General features: G+C 49.8%; 1 protein-coding gene across 2 annotated transcripts in view; it reads left to right on the forward strand.

Moving 5' to 3' along the window:
* Window positions 1–15,604, forward strand: part of LOC146799852 (sodium/potassium-transporting ATPase subunit alpha-1) — an 86,973-nt gene extending 71,369 nt beyond the window's left edge. For both annotated transcript variants that reach the window (XM_085620746.1, XM_085620747.1), the window contains exons 11-23: window positions 1,345–1,479; window positions 2,330–2,522; window positions 3,152–3,327; window positions 3,925–4,061; window positions 6,585–6,735; window positions 7,573–7,741; window positions 8,566–8,720; window positions 10,261–10,384; window positions 10,686–10,831; window positions 11,120–11,250; window positions 12,128–12,229; window positions 13,412–13,503; window positions 15,163–15,604. In XM_085620746.1, the coding sequence (XP_085476872.1) occupies window positions 1,345–1,479; window positions 2,330–2,522; window positions 3,152–3,327; window positions 3,925–4,061; window positions 6,585–6,735; window positions 7,573–7,741; window positions 8,566–8,720; window positions 10,261–10,384; window positions 10,686–10,831; window positions 11,120–11,250; window positions 12,128–12,229; window positions 13,412–13,503; window positions 15,163–15,191 (1,740 nt within the window). In that variant the 3' untranslated portion in view covers window positions 15,192–15,604. The remainder of the gene's footprint in view (window positions 1–1,344; window positions 1,480–2,329; window positions 2,523–3,151; window positions 3,328–3,924; window positions 4,062–6,584; window positions 6,736–7,572; window positions 7,742–8,565; window positions 8,721–10,260; window positions 10,385–10,685; window positions 10,832–11,119; window positions 11,251–12,127; window positions 12,230–13,411; window positions 13,504–15,162) is intronic.
* The last annotated feature ends 5,034 nt before the right edge of the window (window positions 15,605–20,638 follow it).

The raw sequence follows: 20,638 nt of genomic DNA on the forward strand, positions 1-20,638 counted from the left end.
TCGTACACAGCCTCCCAGAGCCCTGCTGAAGGTGCATTGCTAAACTGCGCCAGGCTAGCCATAAACCTGTGGCTTGCTGCGTGTTATCATGGGTATGCCTGTTCGGGTCACTGGTCGGCTTGTGTGGCCCTTCTGGGTTGGGAGCGCCTCTTGAAGTGACTTTGTCATTTTTCCTTCCTCTCATGTATGATTTCCTTGAAATGCAAACAAAATTCCCATGTAAAGTAAGGGCTTTTGTAACCCTGTGTTCTCTGAGCTAAAGCACCTCACTATGTAAGAGCAGTACAGGTGCGGACTCCTTGCGGATTTCTGTAAGACTCCACAGTGAATTGGCTTATGTTTGCCATTGGTAGTGCCTGCAGATGGTTGCCACCTGTACCCTGTTATGGCTCTCAAGCGCCTACATATGTCTGCCTCCTGTACCCTGTTATGGCTCTCTAGCTCCTTCATATGTCTGCCTCCTGTACCCTGGTATGGCTCTCAAGCGCCTACATATGTCTGCCTCCTGTACCCTGGTATGGCTCTCTAGCGCCTACATATGTCTGCCTCCTGTACAGTCACTGCTCTCAAGCTTCTACATTTGTCTGCCTCCTGTACCGTCACTGCTCTCAAGCTCCTACATATGTCTGCCTCCTGTACCCTGGTATGGCTCTCAAGCGCCTACATATGTCTGCCTCGGCCTTCTAGCTCCTACATTTGTCTGCCTCCTGTACCCTGTTAGGGCTCTCTAGCTCGTACATATGTCTGCCTCCTGTACCCTGTTACGGCTCTCTAGCTCGTACATATGTCTGCCTCCTGTACCCTGTTAGGGCTCTCTAGCTCCTACATACATCTGCCTCCTGTACCCTGGTATGGCTCTCAAGCGCCTACATATGTCTGCCTCCTGTACCCTGGCATGGCTCTCAAGCGCCTACATATGACTGCCTCGGCTCTCTAGCGCCTACATTTGTCTGCCTCCTGTACAGTCACTGCTCTCAAGCTCCTACATATGACTGCCTCCTGTACCGTCACTGCTCTCAAGCTCCTACATATGCCTGCCTCCTGTCGCTGCTCTCAAGCTCCTACATATGTCTGCCTCCTGTACCATGTTACGGCTCTCTAGCTCGTACATATGTCTGCCTCCTGTACCCTGTTAGGGCTCTCTAGCTCGTACATATGTCTGCCTCCTGTACCCTGTTAGGGCTCTCTAGCTCCTACATATGTCTGCTTCCTGTACTGTCACGGCTCTCAAGCACTTACAAATGAATGTCTCCTTGCTGTACCCCGTCACTGCTCTCAAGCTGCTACATGTCTGCCTCCTGTACCCTGTCACTGCTCTCATTTTGCTTTGCTGTTTCCCCCCAGAGATCAGTTGCTGGTGACGCGTCTGAGTCTGCTCTTCTGAAGTGCATTGAGCTGTGCTGTGGCTCTGTCAGAGATATGAGGGAAAAGAATAACAAAGTAGCAGAGATCCCCTTCAACTCCACCAACAAATACCAGGTGAGTCAACGAAGGCACCTCTTCATAACCCTCCTTCTGCAGAACAGTGCCCGGCCTGAGCTCCCGCGGCGAGGGGCCCGGCCTGGCCTGACCTGCCTTGTCGAGGCGGAAAGTTGCTATGGCGCCTTCCACCATACACTAGTTTGAAGCCCGACACATCTCTACTTGCTTGGATTGAGCTGAAGCCTGGTTTCCGTAGAGTCTATACTAGTGCGATGCGAGTTTCCATTATTCCTAGGTTTGGAGTTTTCATGTCTCCAGGTTAGCGGTGAGTACTCCAAACTTTGCTTTTTCAGTTTGCATCGAAATATGTTGCCATTCACCTAGTCAACCTTCACTTGTAGCGTTTGCTTTTTCCTGTCCCACACAAACAGATGGAAAAACTAGTGTCTCCCTGTTAACCCTAATGGGTAGCGGTGTGTAGAGTGCTTGCAGCAGTCTTTGAACTAGTGTCTCCCTGTTAACCCAAATGGGTAGCGGTCTGTAGAGAGTGCTTGCAGCAGTCTTTGAACTAGTGTCTCCCTGTTCACTTTAATGGGTAACTGTCTGTAGAGCGTGCTTGCAGCAGTCTTTGAGCTAGTGTCTCCCTGTTAACCCAAATGGGTAGCGGTCTGTAGAGTGCTTGCAGCAGTCTTTGAACTAGTGTCTCCCTGTTCACCCTAATGGGTAGCTGTCTGTCTTGCAGCACTCTTTGGTAAAAGAAGCTTCAAAGCAGGGAGCACTGCTCGCCCTCTGACCTCTGCCACAGCAGCCCCTGGGAGCAGCGCTCTCCCTGCCTCTGTTCTGCACTTGCTAGGAGGTATACTTGCTCATGTGGGGTGAGTGATGTTTTTTTTCCCTTCCGTTGTAGCTGTCTGTCCATAAGAATGCAAACCCCTCGGAGTCCCGCTTTCTGCTCGTCATGAAGGGTGCCCCGGAGAGGATCCTGGACCGCTGCACCTCCATCGTACTGCAAGGCAAAGAGCAGCCTCTGGATGAGGAAATGAAAGATGCCTTCCAGAACGCGTACCTCGAGCTGGGAGGATTGGGGGAGAGAGTACTTGGTAAGAAAGCTGGTGGGGGTACAATTCTTTCCATTTCTCCAACTTGGAAGGGGTGTCTACTGAGGGAAGGAGATTTAATGCACCCACTGCAGCTAGGGCGGTGAAGCTGTTGTGTGGACTTGTGCGCACAGAGCTCCTGGAGTAAGCAGGTACTCTTGACTAAGTGTGGTTGGCCATGCCACAGTGGCAATATGCGCTTCAACAAACTTGTGTACTCCTGAATCTAGGCACAGGTTATAGGTGCACATTCCCTCACCTAAACAGCCTGTGGCAAAGATTAAAGTCTCCTAACTCAGTGTATCAGATGGAAATGGGTTTGCGTTGTTTAGCTGGGGTGTCTGTACACGTAAACATTGCTTACGCTCTGTTGAACACGGAATCTGGTGTGGCACTTCCTACTCTACTTTGGCAGTGGGCATGAATGGCATCACTGGCGCGAGCATGGAACCAGCGGGTGAATTCCGTGTTCCGTGTCACTCCTGTGACGGAGTCCACAACGATCTGGGAATGGGGTTGAACTGGGTTGACTGCATCTTTATCTCAACCACCACATGAAATCCAGTCTGCAGCCAAGTGGCCCTGTTGGCTGAAGAGGCCTGAGCGTTACTAACCTAAGCTCTCTCCTGTAGGCTTCTGCCACCTGGCCTTACCGGATGACCAGTTCCCAGAAGAGTTCCAGTTTGACTCCGATGAGGTGAACTTCCCCACGGAGAACCTCTGCTTTGTGGGCCTCATTTCCATGATTGACCCACCTCGTGCTGCAGTGCCGGACGCTGTGGGAAAATGCCGCAGTGCTGGAATCAAGGTGTGGACCTCAACGCTAGTTTGTGTTTGGATGGGCTTGGGGGTTATACGTGTTGTATAGTGCTATTTATTTACTTGTTTTAATGGTCGTATACCAACGTTTTTGCTGCTTTGACCTTCAAGTCATGCTGGCAGTTGCGTAACTCGCGCCATGCTGTGGACTTGTGGGCTTAAGGCTTCCCTCCTATAACTGGAGTTTCTCGTTCTGGTTTGCTGATGGTGGAAGAATCAACTATGCGTCACACTTTTTGTGGTTGACTTTAGAGGTGAAGTAGGGGAAATGTAGGGCTTCAGATGTAAGACTGCATTTTGTGTTTGGTTTGTTACTACAGCAGATGGGCCTAGGCAGCAGATTCACATGCAGTCTGGCTCTCTGGGGAGGGGGTCATTCTTGTTCCAGCCCCCACCCTCATTTTTTTTTTTTTTTTCTTCATGGTCTCTTGCTGATTTTGTTCCAAACCTTCCTGTTTGCAACCTGACCTTAGACCTGCAGTGCTGGGCTCTTACTGAGCACTGGGGTTGTATGGTGGCGCGTCTCTACCATGGATGCTGGTGAATGTCTGATTCAAAATAAAGTGAACATGACCCTTTCTTCCAGGTTATCATGGTGACCGGAGACCATCCAATCACTGCCAAGGCTATTGCCAAGGGTGTAGGAATCATCTCTGAGGGGAACGAAACTGTGGAGGACATCGCTGCTCGTCTGAACATTCCTGTCAACCAAGTGAACCCCCGGTAAGTACCTGGCAGTTGATTTACCTCGGACTTTATTGGGTTCTCTTTGTAATACATGCAGGGAACAACCACGATTTGGGGTTTCTTGAACAGGGCGGCTCTGCCTCAGGATCATGTGTTGCCCCGCCCCCAGTGAGGCACCATAGTGTGCCTAGTTAAAATTGACCTCCGATTTTCAAGCACTGGGCGGGGGGGGGGGGTCAACCGCCTCCACAGTCCCCTTTTGAGCTTGGAGTTCACCTGCCCCAACCAATCCTTGCTTTGCTCTCATGCCGTTTTTAAGTATAAAATGCATGAGAACAAAGCCTGGATTGGTGCTAGGCAGGCTAGCCTGTCCCCGTGGGCTGCTCTTCCAAGGCAGTGCAGGGGTGGGACTATTAAAGAGCATGACCAATCGAGATTTTATTTTAAATACTCTGTGGTCCTGTTTCTTTAAACGTGATGGGCATTGACAGTTGCTCTTCGGCTTTCCCCTCATGCACAGGGTCAGTTACAGCATTATGCACGAGGAGAGTAGAGCGGAGCAATCCCCTTCCGGTATGCATCATTTAGGCCCCTCCGAGTACGTGCAAACAGGCTTGAAGCGTGTTTCATCCGTCCAGTCTGGCGTTCAGGACCCGTATTGAAACCAGCTTCGGTTCCACCTCAAGCTTCAGTGACTTGAAAATAAAATGTATTGGAATGTTGAGGGCTTCCTTGTAGACGGTGGAGTGCTCCAGGCCTCTAATGGCTGGTATAAGCCCCGGAGCATCAACGTTCCAATGTTTAACAAAGTCCTCACGGAGCCCAGTCAAGGGGCAGAATGTTCTAATAGCCTCAGAGCCCTCCGTAGCGGGCTCTACCTGTTTTTGGCTTGGGCCTTTAATGGCTGATAAAACACGCTTTGGCGGGCTCGAAGGTTATATACTGGTGAATCAATTGTTTTTATTTACTCTAATTTCCTTCCTGTGAGTCTGCATAAATGGTATTGGTTTTTCAGACGTGTATGAAAGTTACTCCAGAATCACAATCTGTGTCCGGGTACAAAAATTGTCAAAAGTGCCCAGATAAAGTGTATTGCATAACTGGACCCGGGATTTCAGCTCTTACGCAGTGAAAGGGTTGAGGCACTGAAATCTCCATGCTCTGCCTCAGGTCGATGAAACAATACCTCCACTCCCATTAACAAGGGCCCATCTTGAGAGTTAGGCCGCGTCTGACCGTTCAGTAACCATGCTTGGTACTGTGCCCCGAGTCACCAGCTCTAGAGCAAGGGTTTGTGGCGCTCTTCTCTATGCAGCAAGCCTGCAATGTGAGCAGCAGGTTATTTTTGCATTTTGTGGTTTTTTGTTTACTGTTCAAAGTACAAAACGGTCCCATCCTGAGATTATCACGTCATCTCCACGTGTCTTAAATCAATCTGACCTTTCAGTAAATCTGACGTCCTAGGCAAAGACCCTATTTTACCTACATCTTTTTTAGGTCTCGCCTGACCCAGCGCATGCGCTGGTCTGGCGAGACTTATTGAGAGGGCTCCAAAAAGTGCTACCAGGCCAGCCTAGAGCTACATTGCATGTGCGCGGGCCGCTTTTACCGAGATCACTTTCGCGGCCGCTTGGCATAGCCAATAGGTTTCGCTTTTGGGACCTTAGAAGTATTTAGTTATGCAACTGTTGCATGGCTAAACATTTCTAAGGTCCCAAAGGCGAGACCTATTGGCTATGCCAATGCTTGTTTACTTGTCTCATACAAGAGTGGTTTCAAATACTTGAGTTAAGGGTGCGCAGTGTACACAAAACATGTCCTGTGTTTGATTTAATAGCCTGTAAAGTGACTCCACCTATAACAAGGAATCGAAGCTGGGTATACTGTATACATGGCGACTGACTTTCTAGCATTGTCCGGGGAGGGACAGGACTGATTCTCGGGTTTCAGATAATCTGCTGTGCTAAGGGTGGAATGCTCCTGTGTACAGTGAATTTTGAAGTCAACTTATCATACGTCAAACGTTCAGCATATTCAATGCACTGAGATATGGGATGATTTAATGTTTTTAAATATTCCAAGATCACACATTCAGAATTGCTTTATAAACCTTGTCTTCTCATAAAGATCTTTGTTACAATTATCTTTAAAATGTGTCATTTCTTGCTCTCTTAAAGAGAATTCCACCAGGAGAACCCCCACCCCCCACCCAGCTTATGATAGTCAGACTCGCTCTCTGTACTCCCATGCTACGTTAAAGCCATGCCCAATTTTTACACCTTACCAATTTTAAATCTCCGCAGCCGCCACTGTTCCTGAAATGGGTTTTGGTGTAGGTTCCCTGGTATGTCTGCCAGTGTTCACCCTAGCGGGGCTGTGTCTGCTCGTTAATGCATCATGCAAGGGAGGGATTTTGCGGTCTTTAACGCCTCTGCCTGGTTTGTTTCTTGCATCCTGTTCTGTGCTTCCATCCTCCTCGCCCTGTATTTTCCATTGAAGTTGCTGTGCTTCCCGACCCTTGGTACTTTGACACGTGTACCCCTTCTTTTCTCCCTTCAGAGATGCAAAGGCTTGTGTGATCCATGGCACAGACCTGAAGGACATGACTCCGGAACAGATAGACGACATCTTGCGGCACCACACCGAGATCGTGTTTGCCCGGACGTCCCCTCAGCAGAAACTGATCATTGTGGAGGGCTGTCAGCGACAGGTGCGGAGTGGAGCAGTCAGTCCGGACTTGTAGAGCGCGGCTTGTCACCCGTGAGAGTTGCAGGGCTTAGTCGAGAAGCAAAGGGGTCTGGGGTGCAAACAAACCCGAAAATGCAGCTAGTTTTGCAAAATGCATTATTGGAGTTAAGCTGTGTCTCTTAGGTCCGTGCGATTTTGGGCCCCCATCGCTGTGTTCAATTTGTGTGCCTCTTGGCCATGTGTGATCTTGACTCCCCACCACTGTACTCCAGTTTTACTTTCTTTCCTGTCAAGTCTTCATACATTTTCGGTTTAGTTCCTTATATTCCAATATGAAGTATACACTTCAGTTTCATTCCTTGCATTTTGCATCGGTTCAGTGTTGAAGCAAAAAGAAAGGCAACATGCACTTATAGGAGAGGCAAAAGGGAGGTCTAATGAAGGTAATTATGCCCAAAAGGCATTTATTGGGGTGCCGAGCTTAGCGATTGGGTCACGTGGGCAGTTTCTGCTCCAGGTTGGTTTTAAACCTCGGCTAAATCAAGAATTTAAGTAACTAACAGTCGTATTTCCCGAGTTGCAAGTTCTTCTGTAGGAGTGAGCTAGAGTTCGGTGCTTTAATGTGAGCCAGTGGAGCAGTCCTTCTTTCCTGGAGTACCGAGTTGTGGTTTCTACTTTAGATTGTGTATTTGCATCTGTGCCCCAGAGAGGGTTACACTGGCGCACCGTGGGGCTGTGAAGCGCACATCCACGCTTCTGTCCATCGAGGGGTGTGAGTGGCCAGTGAGGCTGCAGCCTAGCTCTTAAAGAGTAGTCGCCACTTTGGCTATGCGACCACTGACCCTCCTGTTTCCTGCAGGGCGCCATCGTGGCTGTCACCGGAGACGGCGTGAACGACTCCCCTGCCCTGAAGAAGGCTGACATTGGCATCGCCATGGGCATTGCTGGCTCGGATGTCTCCAAACAGGCGGCCGACATGATCCTGCTGGACGACAACTTTGCCTCCATCGTGACTGGCGTGGAGGAAGGTGAGTGCTGAAGAGCTGGACACACTTGTGCCTCCCCTGTGAGGTGGCATCACTACTTCCGGGGCGGGCCTTGCCTGTTGCGCCCACTCCATGGTGTGATGCATGCCTCTGTGCAAGCATGTGTCCCACCAAAGCATGGGACGGGAACCAGCGTCCAGATGAGTAACCTCCAGCTGACCTTGTGCCCTGCACTGGTCAGCAGGGCCAGTGGAACTGTGGCAGTGATAAGTAATTATGCGGCAAAGGGGCAAATTATGCAGCGCAGTTTGTAATAGTATTTGATTTTGTAACTTGGTAACCTTGTCTGGGCTTTAGTTGCACCTCTTTGGGACCTGTTTAACACCAAAGTATAGCAACAAGCGACATAAAAGGTAATGAGTCCAGTTTTGTAAATGGTCTTTCACTGCATAGCAACACGTGTTGCTGTACTTTTAGTAACGTTTGTCATTTGAACTAGAAACTATTTTTGTTCACCTCTGCAGATTACGCAGCGGATGGATTATGTGGCAAATGCGCTAAATCTCCATTTACCTGGAAATTGTCGCAGCTGCACAATCGCATAATTCAGGTGGCCCAGCTGATCAGTCACCAATGGCCCAAGTTGGCCTGTTAATCACTGATGTCGAGTCTTCGCCAGGCGTGACTTCTGGTTAATGCGCTGCTTGTATCGTCCTTCAGTTAGTAGGCGCAGGCTGTGCCTTTTAGTCAAAGCCCCCTGCGCCCCAGTGTAGGTGGATCACCCTGGGCTGATAATGCAGGGTCTAGTCTGGGAAGAGCTGGTCTGCGCTCAGCACCTCGTCTGATTGGTGTTTCTTGTCGCCCAGGTCGTCTGATCTTTGATAACCTGAAGAAGTCCATCGCCTACACCCTGACCAGTAACATTCCAGAGATCACCCCTTTCCTCATCTTCATCATCGCCAACATCCCACTCCCCCTGGGCACGGTCACCATCCTCTGCATTGATCTGGGCACAGACATGGTGAGTGTTTAGGCCTGTGTTCAGGCCTATATTTTTTTTGTTCTTTTTTGTTTTGTTCTTTGCGTTTTTTGTTTAAATAACAGCATGCTTGGATTTTAGTGACCGAATTTGTAACTCATGTTCGTTTCGCATTACTACACAATGTTGAATCTGCTTTTATTTTGCGCCTCCCCACCCAACCACCTCTGACCCTTCATACAAGAAATATAACTGTAGGTTTACGTCTGGAAAAGTGAGGCCAGTGCCAGACTTGACCATCATATCCGTAAGAGGGCTTGTGTGGTCTCTTACCCTTATTACCCTCTGTCGACAACGACGAGCTGGGATTGCTTCGTACCAGTACCCCATTGAGATGCATATTGTGCAGGGTTTCTTCACCCCTCGTCCATTGTGGTCCACACTGCGTAGCATTTATTCACCGTTTCTCTGTGATCCACAATGCCCAGCATTTCACCCCTCTTCAAAGTGATCCACATTACGCTGCGTTGCTTCACCCCTCTTTCATGAGATCCACATTGCGATGCGTTGCTTCACCCCTCTTCCATGAGATCCACATTGCATTGCTTCACCCCTCTTCCATGAGATCCACATTGCGTTTCTTCACCCCTCTTCCAAGTGATCCACATTGCGCTGCGTTGCTTCACCCCTCTTCCATGAGATCCACATTGCGATGCGTTGCTTCACCCCTCTTCCATGAGATCCACATTGTGTTGCTTCACCCCTCTTCCATGAGATCCACATTGTTTAGCTTCACCCTTTCTCCATGTGATCCACAATGCCCAGCGTTGCTTTACCCCTCTTCCATGTGATCCACAATGCCCAGCGTTGCTTCACCCCTCTTCCATGTGATCCACATTGCGCTGCGTTGCTTCACCCCTCTTCCATTGTGATCCACATTGTGCAGCGTTGCTTCACCCTTTCTCCATGAGATACACATTGCGCAGCGTTGCTTCACCCTTTCTCCATGAGATCCACATTGCGCTGCTTCACCCTTTCTCCATGAGATCCACATTGTGCTGCGTTTCTTCACCCCTCTTCCATTGTGATCCACATTGCGCATCGTTGCTTCACCCTTTCTCCATGAGATACACATTGCGCAGCGTTGCTTCACCCTTTCTCCATGTGATCCACATTGCGCTGCGTTGCTTCACCCCTCTTCCATTGTGATCCACATTGCGCTGCGTTGCTTCACCCCTCTTCCATTGTGATCACATTGCGCTGCGTTGCTTCACGCCGCTTCCATGTGAGCCACATTGCGCAGCGTTGCTTCACCCTTTCTCCATGTGATCCACATTGCGCTGCGTTGCTTCACCCCTTTTCCATTGTGATCCACATTGCGTTGCTTCACCCTTTCTCCATGTGATCCACATTGCGCTGCGTTGCTTCACCCCTCTTCCATGAGATCTACATTGTGTTGCTTCACCCTGTCTCCATGAGATTCACATTGGGCTGCGTTGCTTCACCCCTCTTCCATTGTGATCCACATTGCGCTGCATTGCTTCACCACTTTCTCACTGTAATTCGTATCCCTTTCCCTCAGGTTCCCGCAATCTCTCTGGCTTATGAACAGGCTGAGAGTGACATCATGAAGAGACAACCCAGGAACCCCAAGACGGACAAGCTAGTGAACGAGCGGTTAATTAGCATGGCCTATGGGCAGATTGGTAAGCAGGGCAACCTTGCTACTATGGCACGATTCTGCACACTGCTCCCTCCTGGCCAGGAGGAGACCAGGGGCAGTATTGAGGGGTGCATGGGAATGAATGTCTATTCGTTTAGCGCGTCACTTATGTCTCGCGTATGTCCAGTTGGAGCCCCATTCCTTGTGTGTACCATTGATCCGCGTGCTGTTCAGTTTTGCAGGGTATAGTTGAACATTTGAGACTGTAAATGCCCTCAGACTCTCTATACGTTGCCCACCGCATGTCTCGCAGCATCTTTAATGCTTTCTCATCCCATGTTTAGGCATGATCCAGGCCTTGGGCGGCTTTTTCACGTACTTCGTCATCTTGGCAGAGAACGGGTTCCTTCCCTGGACTCTCCTTGGCATCCGAGTGTCGTGGGATGATCGCTGGGTCAATGACGTGGAGGACAGCTATGGCCAGCAATGGGTAAGCTGCCCACAGGCGGTCGTGGAGTGTAAACTAGTGTTTGCGGTTCTGCTGGGGGACCGGCAGGCGGAGGTTCTTGATGGGTGCTCATGAGTGCTCGGGTGACTGGTTGTAGCCTTGCCTTTGATATACATTTGCTGATGTGGGCAAACTCCTGCTGGGCGGCGCAGATCCAGAAGGTGCGGAGTGTTGGACACCGGGCTGGGCTCAGCGAGTGGTGGCCTTGGTTGTGGCAGACTTTTTGTCCTGCACAGATGCGGTTCTCTCATTGTGCCTTCCCTCTTTCAGACGTTCGAGCAGCGCAAGATAGTAGAGTTCACCTGCCACACCTCCTTCTTCGTCAGCATCGTGGTTGTCCAGTGGGCTGACTTGATCATCTGTAAAACCAGGAGGAACTCTGTCTTCCAGCAAGGAATGAAGTGAGTACGCCCTGGGTGGGCACCTGCAGGTTCTGTACTGGATAGCCTCCCTTCTAGATCACAACATGTAATGTCAAGAGTCTTCCCTGACCACTGCTGCAAAACCTCTTAGCACTTCAGTCTCATTCGATGAAGGCGCCGATGGCGGAACATGACATAGAACCTAGGAGTCTCCTGGGATACAGTCACCCCACACAATAGGATGCAGCTGCCACCTTCTTTACTTCTACCCTTTGAAGGCTCTATACTTATAATTGTTCGTTTTAAAAAAAATATATATATTTGTGGGCTGTTTGCTGCCAATTTTTGGTACTCATTGTTTAGTTGAATAGGATGTCGAACCTCCGCAGCTGAAATTGCTTCTTCCGAGGTTTACCTGCTAAACTTATCCTTCCCTGGATGGATATTTTTGCCAACACTCCAAACCAGTATCACTCGATCCACAGATCATTGTATTCAGGGTTTGTGTTTGCACACTCCATGTCCCATTTTGATCATTCGATTGTATGCCCCCCCCCTCCTCCTGTGGAGGTCCGCCACCTCTCGTACTTTGTAACTAGACTATATCTGTGCTTGAAGAGGTTTCCCCTCTCATCTTCCCCTGCCACCCCCCAAACCCACTCCTCCCATCTTGGAATGAGCTGTTGGGTTTTCCGCTCCCCAGGGTACACTCCTCCATAACTGGACGAGTGTCAGAGGGACTTCAGTCTGAGGACTGCAGAGAAACTTCAGCAAGGTATGAATCAGACTGTCCTGATGGAGATTAGGGGCATGGAGGCAAATTAAAGTCAAACATTCTTCCAAGTAATATGCTGATGTTGAAAAATTGTTTAAGCAACGTATTCCTGCTCTAATTGGAACACATTTTGTCTTCCAGGAATAAAATCTTGATTTTTGGCCTCTTTGAAGAGACTGCTCTGGCAGCGTTCCTGTCTTACTGCCCAGGAATGGACGTGGCTTTAAGAATGTACCCCCTCAAGTAAGTTGGACTGGTGATTTTCCTTTCATTTTATTTCCATGCTCGTGGAACCTACTCCTAGCAGTGTGTATTATGGGTGGAGAGTTGATTCCTGATCCGTATTGGCTGCTGTTGTAGTCAGGAAAGTAAATTTTTTTTTTTATATATATATAATGAAACCCAAGTTATACCAATTGTGACATCTATAAAGTACTTGTTAGCTAAGAGATGTGCTGCCACTGGCCTTCTCTGAGGGAGACACTTTGTGCCTCTAAAGCTGCGCATATTCCAACAAAGCAGCGAACCACCCCCACTGCTCGTGGACTTGAACAGTTGGTACTAGGAGTGCAGAGGTGGGGGCCCTTTTCCTAGCTTCTTTAACCAAAAACCCTGGGTTGCAAATATTGCATTACTCCTCCCTACCTACTGCTTTACCATCTCAGTTCATAATTTACTCTTGGATAGTGCACAGGGGTACCGACAGGCTGTCTTGTTTCCTACTGATGTGAAAGTTGGGGCCCTGGACTCTTTGCTAGATATTCCTTCCCCTTTCTAGAGTTAGTACCCGGGCCACTCTTCAGAATGGCTTTAGGAAATAGGTTCTAAAGTTGTCATATTGTTCAACTGGAAATATTTTGTCTTACTACAGTGGCTGACCGATTCCTCACTACTTTCTGCCCCATCCAAAAATATGCTCGAATTTATTAGAAGTTAATGAGGCTTGGTTATTAAAAAAAAAAAGTAGGTTACCAGATTTTCATTATTTTAGCACTCAAAATACCACTTCGTAATGCCTACATCGTTGTCCCCAAGGGTGATGACATTAAAACAAATTCAAACCGCTCCTCTATCAAGACGAAGTTCACAGCCGTAAAGCACCAGCTCACATACGGTTTAGGTAAAAGAGCAAGAGACCCCCCCCCCCCCCCCCTCCCCTCCCCTGTATTTCATGTCCTTGCTCTGCCTGGCTTGCATATATACTCGTTATGCTGAGTCCACACTCTATCCATGGCTCGCTGTCTTGGATCACAGCAGGTGGTGATAGTGTATGTGTGGAAGTGGATGGTGTATACAGACTGCTTTCTGTGTTCCTCTCCGTGTGGTGGTGCTTGGACTAAGGTGTAAAGATTAACCGCTTGTAATTTTGTATTTGAAACCCTGAGCATTGCCTCCATCCAATCGCCTCCTTTTCTCTCCCGATAGACCAACGTGGTGGTTCTGTGCCTTCCCATACTCACTCCTTATATTTGTCTATGATGAAATCCGAAAGCTCATCATTCGACGCAGCCCTGGTGGTAAGTATTGCACGTGCCCTCGTGTTGCTACTAGCATTCTAGGATGTGGGTCCTCGCCTACCTACCCAACATGACTCATCACACCTGCATGAAGTGCCACTGTGTTTGGACATGTAGGAACCGCTGGCACACTTTGTAGAATGAGCTGGACCGTCAGGTGCGTGTTGTGATGGCTGGGGCACCCGAATATGCATGTTTATCCAAAAAAGGGAGCACCACTAGTTGGGTTAACACCTCTTATTGAGTGCCTACAAGTGGAGTTCAGCATGCACTCCCCTCTTCCCTCCCCCCCCGCCCCGCTGCTTCCCAACACTTCAAACCACCTGGAGATTTTTTGGAGGTCGCTTGACAGATGGTAGTCGGTGTCATACTCAGCATCTCCTTGCTGTGCATGGCAGCTCTGAAAATTCTCCACAATATTACTCTAAGGGATGTTGAGGTGGTCTATGCTCTGCTTGGTCTTCTGTAGTGTATATGGATGGTGTAGTTGTTGATGCTCTGCGTGCTGATTGTATGGTATGTATGGATTTTGCAGCGTTCTATGCTGTGCTCTCCTGGTGTAGTGGGTTGGATGTCGCAGCAGACAGTGCTCTGCGTCGATGCAGAGTATTCCTTCTGCAAGATGGAAGGTGTTGATGCCCTGCACACACCTTGTGTCGTGGGTTGGATGTCGCAACAGGCGGTGCTCTACGAGTTGCTTAGTGGGTAGGATGTCCCAGTGGTTGGTGCACTGCGTGTTCCTTGTGTGCATGGTGTAGTTGATGCTTTGCGTGTTGCTTCTGTGGTATGTATGGATGTTGCAGCAGTCGATGCTCTGCACACTCCTTGTGTAGTGGGTTGGATATCGCATCAGCCGGTGCTCCGCATGTTGCTCATGTAGAACGTTTGGATGGTGTCAATGTGCAGTGTTCGTTGTGTAGTATGGAAGGTGTTGTATTAACTCTGCGGTGCCATGCACGTTGCTTGTCGTGTATGGCTGTCCCAGCGGTTGGTGCTCAGCGCATTTCTCGTGCAAGTGGTGTGGATGGTGCATGTTGCTTGTGTAGTATGTATGGAGCAGTGCTTGATGTTCTGCACACTCCTTGCATATTGGGTTGACTGTTGCAGTGGGCGGTGCTTCACGTGTTACTTGTGTAGGGCGTTTGGATGGTGTTCATGCTGAGTATTCTTGTGTAGCATGGAAGATGTTGATGCCCTGTGCGTTGCTTGTGTAGTTGTTTGGATGTCTTGGTGGTTGCTCTGCGCATTCCTTGTGTAGGTGGTGTAGTTGTCGATGCTTTGTGCGTTGCGCATTGCTTGTATGGTATGGCTGTTGCAGCGGTTGATGCTCTGCGCACTTGTGTAGGTGGTGTGGATGGTGTAGTCTGCTCTGCGTGTTGCTCGTCTGCTCTGCGTGTTGCTCGTGTGGTATGCATGTATGGACGTGGCAGCGGTTGATGCTCTGCGTACTCCTTGTGTAGTGGGTTGGATCTTGCAGCAGGCGGTGCTCTGCGTGTTGCTTGTGTAGGGTGTCGATGCTCAGTTTTCCTTGTGTAGTTTGTATGGAAGGTGCAGTTGTGGGAGCCCACATGCCTCCACCTCCCTCTGCGCAGGCTTCTCATGTGCTTACTTTCTGGACCTGCTGGCTCATTGAACTCTTGTCTTCTCTTCTCTCGCCAGGTTGGGTGGAAAAAGAAACGTACTATTAGTTGCTTGTCTGAACATTTCACACCGGTGCGCCTGCGCACCCTGCTCGTCCTCTGTTCTGCAGCCTTGTCCTGAACTCCTGGCCTCTTCAGAAAGACAGAGCCTCGTGGCAAGGGGCACCGGAGCCTGGCCCCTGTCTTCAACGTGTCGGTCTGAGCTTGGTAACATTTGTATGTGCCTTTTCCTTTTATTTTAAAAGGAAAGATCCCGAGATGTGGTTTTATATCTGGATTTTTACAAATAAAGGCGGATTATAACAGTCTGCGGCTGGGCTGGCTCTGGTGCATTTCTTCCGAACCCACGTCCACTGCACGCTCACACGAATTGGATGGATGGACGTTTAACAGCTCAGTTCTTCCGAAGAACACATTTCAGTTTGGCTAATCTGTATGAATAAAGTCTTTTGTTGTAATAATCCTGACTCCTGCTAGTACATGGTGAGGCTAGCCAGGCGGCGTTGTTGCTGGTACTGCGGGGCGACAAGGAGTACCAGCATTGACCGAACAGGAAAGCTGCAGTCAGTCGGTTGTTGTGCTCAGAGCGCTAGAACCCCTGATCAAGCTGCTAAAATCCAGAGAAGGATTCAGTTCCACAACTTCAGGACGGATTGGCCAGTGTTCGCAGTCCCAGCCATAAACTTTGAGCCGAAGAGATCATGAAAACAGCCAGCTCGAGCCACCCTCTCCATCTGCCTCTGGGGTGTGTGGACCCACCTGAGTGTCCAGCCTCTCTGCTGCCCACACGTGTGTCCTCCCTGTGGACCAACCTCTGCACACATGAGACCTCCACACACCCCATGGCCCATATCTGCTTCGATCGATCACAAGATGGCGGCATTCGGAACAACGCGCACACTCTAGTCTGTGGTTTCTTTTGTTTTTTCAATGATTGCTCCATCCCTTCGTACTGACAAGGGGTGTATTTGGGGGGCAGTGCGAAGAGTCACTGTAGTTGTGCTATGGTTCCCTTAACAGTCCGCATTATAGCTCCTCGTCATGGAGAGCGCAGTTGGGAGACCGCTGGAGACCAGTTGTACGAGAAACGCCCAAGGTTCAAATTTGTATCCAAACTTCTGAAAGTTAAATAAAATAAAGCTCTTTAAGATTAGCATCTCTGTGCATATGAGAAGCTTCTGTTAACCCACCCAGCCCGACACACCTCCCTTGATGATCGGGCCGTACAGAGCCTCTGGTAGCCCACCCAGCCCGACACCCTTCCCTTTATGATCTGCTTGCGCAGAGCCTCTGGTAGCCCACCCAGCCCAACACCCCTTCCTTTATGATCTGCATGCGAAGAGCCTCTGGTAGCCCACCCAGCCCGACACCCCTACCTTGATGATCGGGCCGTACAGAGCCTCTGGTAGCCCACCCAGCCCGACACCCCTACCTTGATGATCGGGCCGTACAGAGCCTCTGGTAGCCCACCCAGCCAGACACCCTTCCCTTTATGATCTTCTTGCGCAGAGCCTCTGGTAGCCCACCCAGCCCGACACCCTTCCCTTTATGATCTGCTTGCGCAGAGCCTCTGGTAGCCCACCCAGCCCGACACACCTCCCTTGATAATCGGGCAGTACAGAGCCTCTGGTAGCCCACCCAGCCCGACACCCCTACCTTGATGATCGGGCCGTACAGAGCCTCTGGTAGCCCACTCAGCCCGACACCCCTACCTTGATGATCGGGCCGTACAGAGCCTCTGGTAGCCCACCCAGCCCGACACCCTTCCCTTTATGATCTGCTTGCGCAGAGCTTCTGGTAGCCCACCCAGCCAGACACCCCTACCTTGATGATCGGGCCGTACAGAGCCTCTGGTAGCCCACCCAGCCCGACACCCCTACCTTTATGATCTGCTTGCGCAGAGCCTCTGGTAGCCCACCCAGCCCAACACCCCTTCCTTTATGATCTGCATGCGAAGAGCCTCTGGTAGCCCACCCAGCCCGACACCCCTACCTTGATGATCGGGCCGTACAGAGCCTCTGGTAGCCCACTCAGCCCGACACCCCTACCTTGATGATCGGGCCGTACAGAGCCTCTGGTAGCCCACCCAGCCCGACACCCTTCCCTTTATGATCTGCTTGCGCAGAGCTTCTGGTAGCCCACCCAGCCAGACACCCCTACCTTGATGATCGGGCCGTACAGAGCCTCTGGTAGCCCACCCAGCCCGACACCCTTCCCTTTATGATCTGCTTGCGCAGAGCCTCTGGTAGCCCACCCAGCCCAACACCCCTTCCTTTATGATCTGCATGCGAAGAGCCTCTGGTAGCCCACCCAGCCCGACACCCCTACCTTGATGATCGGGCCGTACAGAGCCTCTGGTAGCCCACCCAGCCCGACACCCCTACCTTGATGATCGGGCCGTACAGAGCCTCTGGTAGCCCACCCAGCCAGACACCCTTCCCTTTATGATCTTCTTGCGCAGAGCCTCTGGTAGCCCACCCAGCCCGACACCCTTCCCTTTATGATCTGCTTGCGCAGAGCCTCTGGTAGCCCACCCAGCCCGACACACCTCCCTTGATAATCGGGCAGTACAGAGCCTCTGGTAGCCCACCCAGCCCGACACCCCTACCTTGATGATCGGGCCGTACAGAGCCTCTGGTAGCCCACTCAGCCCGACACCCCTACCTTGATGATCGGGCCGTACAGAGCCTCTGGTAGCCCACCCAGCCCGACACCCTTCCCTTTATGATCTGCTTGCGCAGAGCTTCTGGTAGCCCACCCAGCCAGACACCCCTACCTTGATGATCGGGCCGTACAGAGCCTCTGGTAGCCCACCCAGCCCGACACCCCTACCTTGATGATCTGCATGCGAAGAGCCTCTGGTAGCCCACCCAGCCCGACACCCCTTTTATGATCTGCTTGCGCAGAGCCTCTGGTAGCCCACCTATCCTAACACCCCTCCCTTGATGATGATCTGGCTGCACAGAACCTCTAGTAGCCCGACGCCCCTCCCTTTTTAAGATAATGTGGCTGCACAGATCCTCTAGTAGCCCGACACCCCTCCCTTATGATCTACTTGCGCAGAGCCTCTGGTAGCCCACCCAGCCCAACACCCCTCCCTTTATGATGATCTGGTTGCGTAGAACTTCTGGTAGCCCACCCAGCCCGACACACCTCTGATCTGGCCTAGTGCTCACCTACCTAAGAGTCAGTCCTACCAGAGGAGTCGTGGGTTACTTTGTGAACAGCAGTGTCCTTGTATCCAGAATCCGGGCTGGGTCAAGTGTCTCCTATGGAGGGAGAGTTCCGCCTCGTGCGCATTGTACTGCAGATGGGTTTCTGGAATAAGCCTCTGGGCAAATGTTCTGAGCTGCCTTATGTTATCAGTTTACCACCTCTTGGCTCATTGGGGTTCCGTCTCAAAAAGGTGGGGAGCTGGGCTGGTTGCTTGTTCTCAGACAAAGGAGCTTGGACGTGTACCCAGCTTGTCTGAATAAGTTGTTAAATTTCATCTTGGCAATCTTCATAAAGTTTTATTTCAACATATACCCACATTTGCAATGTTTCAAATTTAATTTAGTTTAAACTAATTCCATTTGTACTACATGGTTGGGCTTTGAAATCGAATTACTAAATAATTAAACAGGAAACTGCCATGTCCTACATCATTTGGCAAAGGATTGGACGCTGAAGTGTGAGCCATGAATCAGATTAGATTTAAACGGACCCTGGCCAAAGGCGAGGGTAAAGGAGAGCTCACCGGGGGCGGTGGAAACCTTTTGAAGAGAATGGGGTATGTATGGTAACCAGGACTGTGGTTATAGAAGGTTTGGAATAAGCCATGGGAAAATATCTAGATAATATTGCAATATAATTTTAAACCTGTTATATTAGTGTACAGTTTCTCACAACATTGTCTTTTTCTTCAATTCTTAAACCTGAATTCAGTTAGCAAATTTGACTAAAATGCCTCTAACGGTGGTAACCTCTTTTCAGCTTCGTCTTCGCTATGTACACACATACCATACATACATTCCGGTGTGTATGGCTTTCTTCTGCAAGGATTTAGTAATTAAGATCCTTGCTCAAAAGGTTGACAAACCCATCTGCAGTACAAGGTGAGGCTGACACACAATCTTCATGCCTTTGCGTCCGGCCCATTGGCATCCCAAATGAGTTGACTATTTAGGGTTAAATGGGGGCAGGCACTATGGGTGAGAACCACGAACTCCTCATCCCAGAAACCCTGTAAGAAAGTCCAACCTGTGAAGCCATTTTGAATTTTGTCTGACTACCGGCACCAGAAACATTCGCAGTTAGTGCCTCAGTTATAATAATAATAATAATCCACATTTGTAAAGCGCGAACAATCGCCTGTAAGGGTGTCTAGGCGCTGGGGGCCGTCGGGAAGATGAAGCAAGCTATTGCCCAGAGTCGCACGGTGCTGGGCTAATCTGGCGCCCGGGATAGAACCGTGACCCACTCAGATTCCGGAGTCAGTCGCCCTGGCCGCAGCGCCACACCTCGTCCCCTAGCAGTTGAATTGCACAAGTGTGTAGAACAAATAATTTTGATACAGCAGTTGCCAAAAAGGTTTAAATAGGTTTTTATCACTGCATGTGATTTAAAAAAAAAAAAAAAATGAATATTGTTGTATTGGCAAGACAATTAAACACATTTTGCTCAATCCAGTTTTATCACTTTATGAACCTTCAGGTAATTGCTGTGATCGGGTTGGAACTGGCAGAGTCTCTTCTGTCCTGCGATATGTGGGTTGGCATGCTTCCGTCTCTGAAAGACACTTTAACGCCTGTAGTAAGAAATCCGTGTTGGATACCTAGGCCAAAAGCCCCCGTCCTCCGCTCACACTTATATTAGCAATGATTGCAAGGTTGAATTGCACAAAACCCATTCGTGTTACATATGTGTTTGGTCAGACCCATCTCTGTTCGTTATCCCAAACCTCTGAGGACCATCTTAGCTAGCAAGTCAACTAAACTTCTTCCAAATGGGGTTGTGACCCACAGTACGACAAACCTTTGCATTCTATACATCTTTCCTCACTTATTTCTTATTTGTCCAATGGCTACAGACGTCTGCATGATCCGATTCGTGACTAAGTTCAGTTTTACAAGGATCTATTCAGTGTCCTGCGTCGGACTGTTCTCTCGGAGAAGAAAGTGCAACTGGATTCCTAACTGTATTTCTCTCTTCGTTCTTTAGCCCCTATGCTACAATAAGTTCATTTTAAGGCGTTTTCTTAGTGGCCAAAAGTTTCCTTTCTTGTCGGAGATGCAGGTTTTTGGGGAGCCATGATGACATTACACTGTGTCGCGGGTGGAAAGCGCCAGTAGTGAGGCATGTTTTTCTTGGCTCCCAGCTATACTAGTGAATCTTGCCGCAAGCCCTCTTCTCCTGCCTAATAATGCTGGAGTTGTTGCCTGCAGCCTTGTTTGCATGTATTCATCCAAACAGCCGGATTCCTGCTGTGTGCTGTTGCAAAGAGATTCTCCCTG

Source organism: Triturus cristatus, chromosome 8, assembly GCF_964204655.1.
Source record: "Triturus cristatus chromosome 8, aTriCri1.1, whole genome shotgun sequence".
Lineage (NCBI taxonomy): Eukaryota > Metazoa > Chordata > Amphibia > Caudata > Salamandridae > Triturus > Triturus cristatus.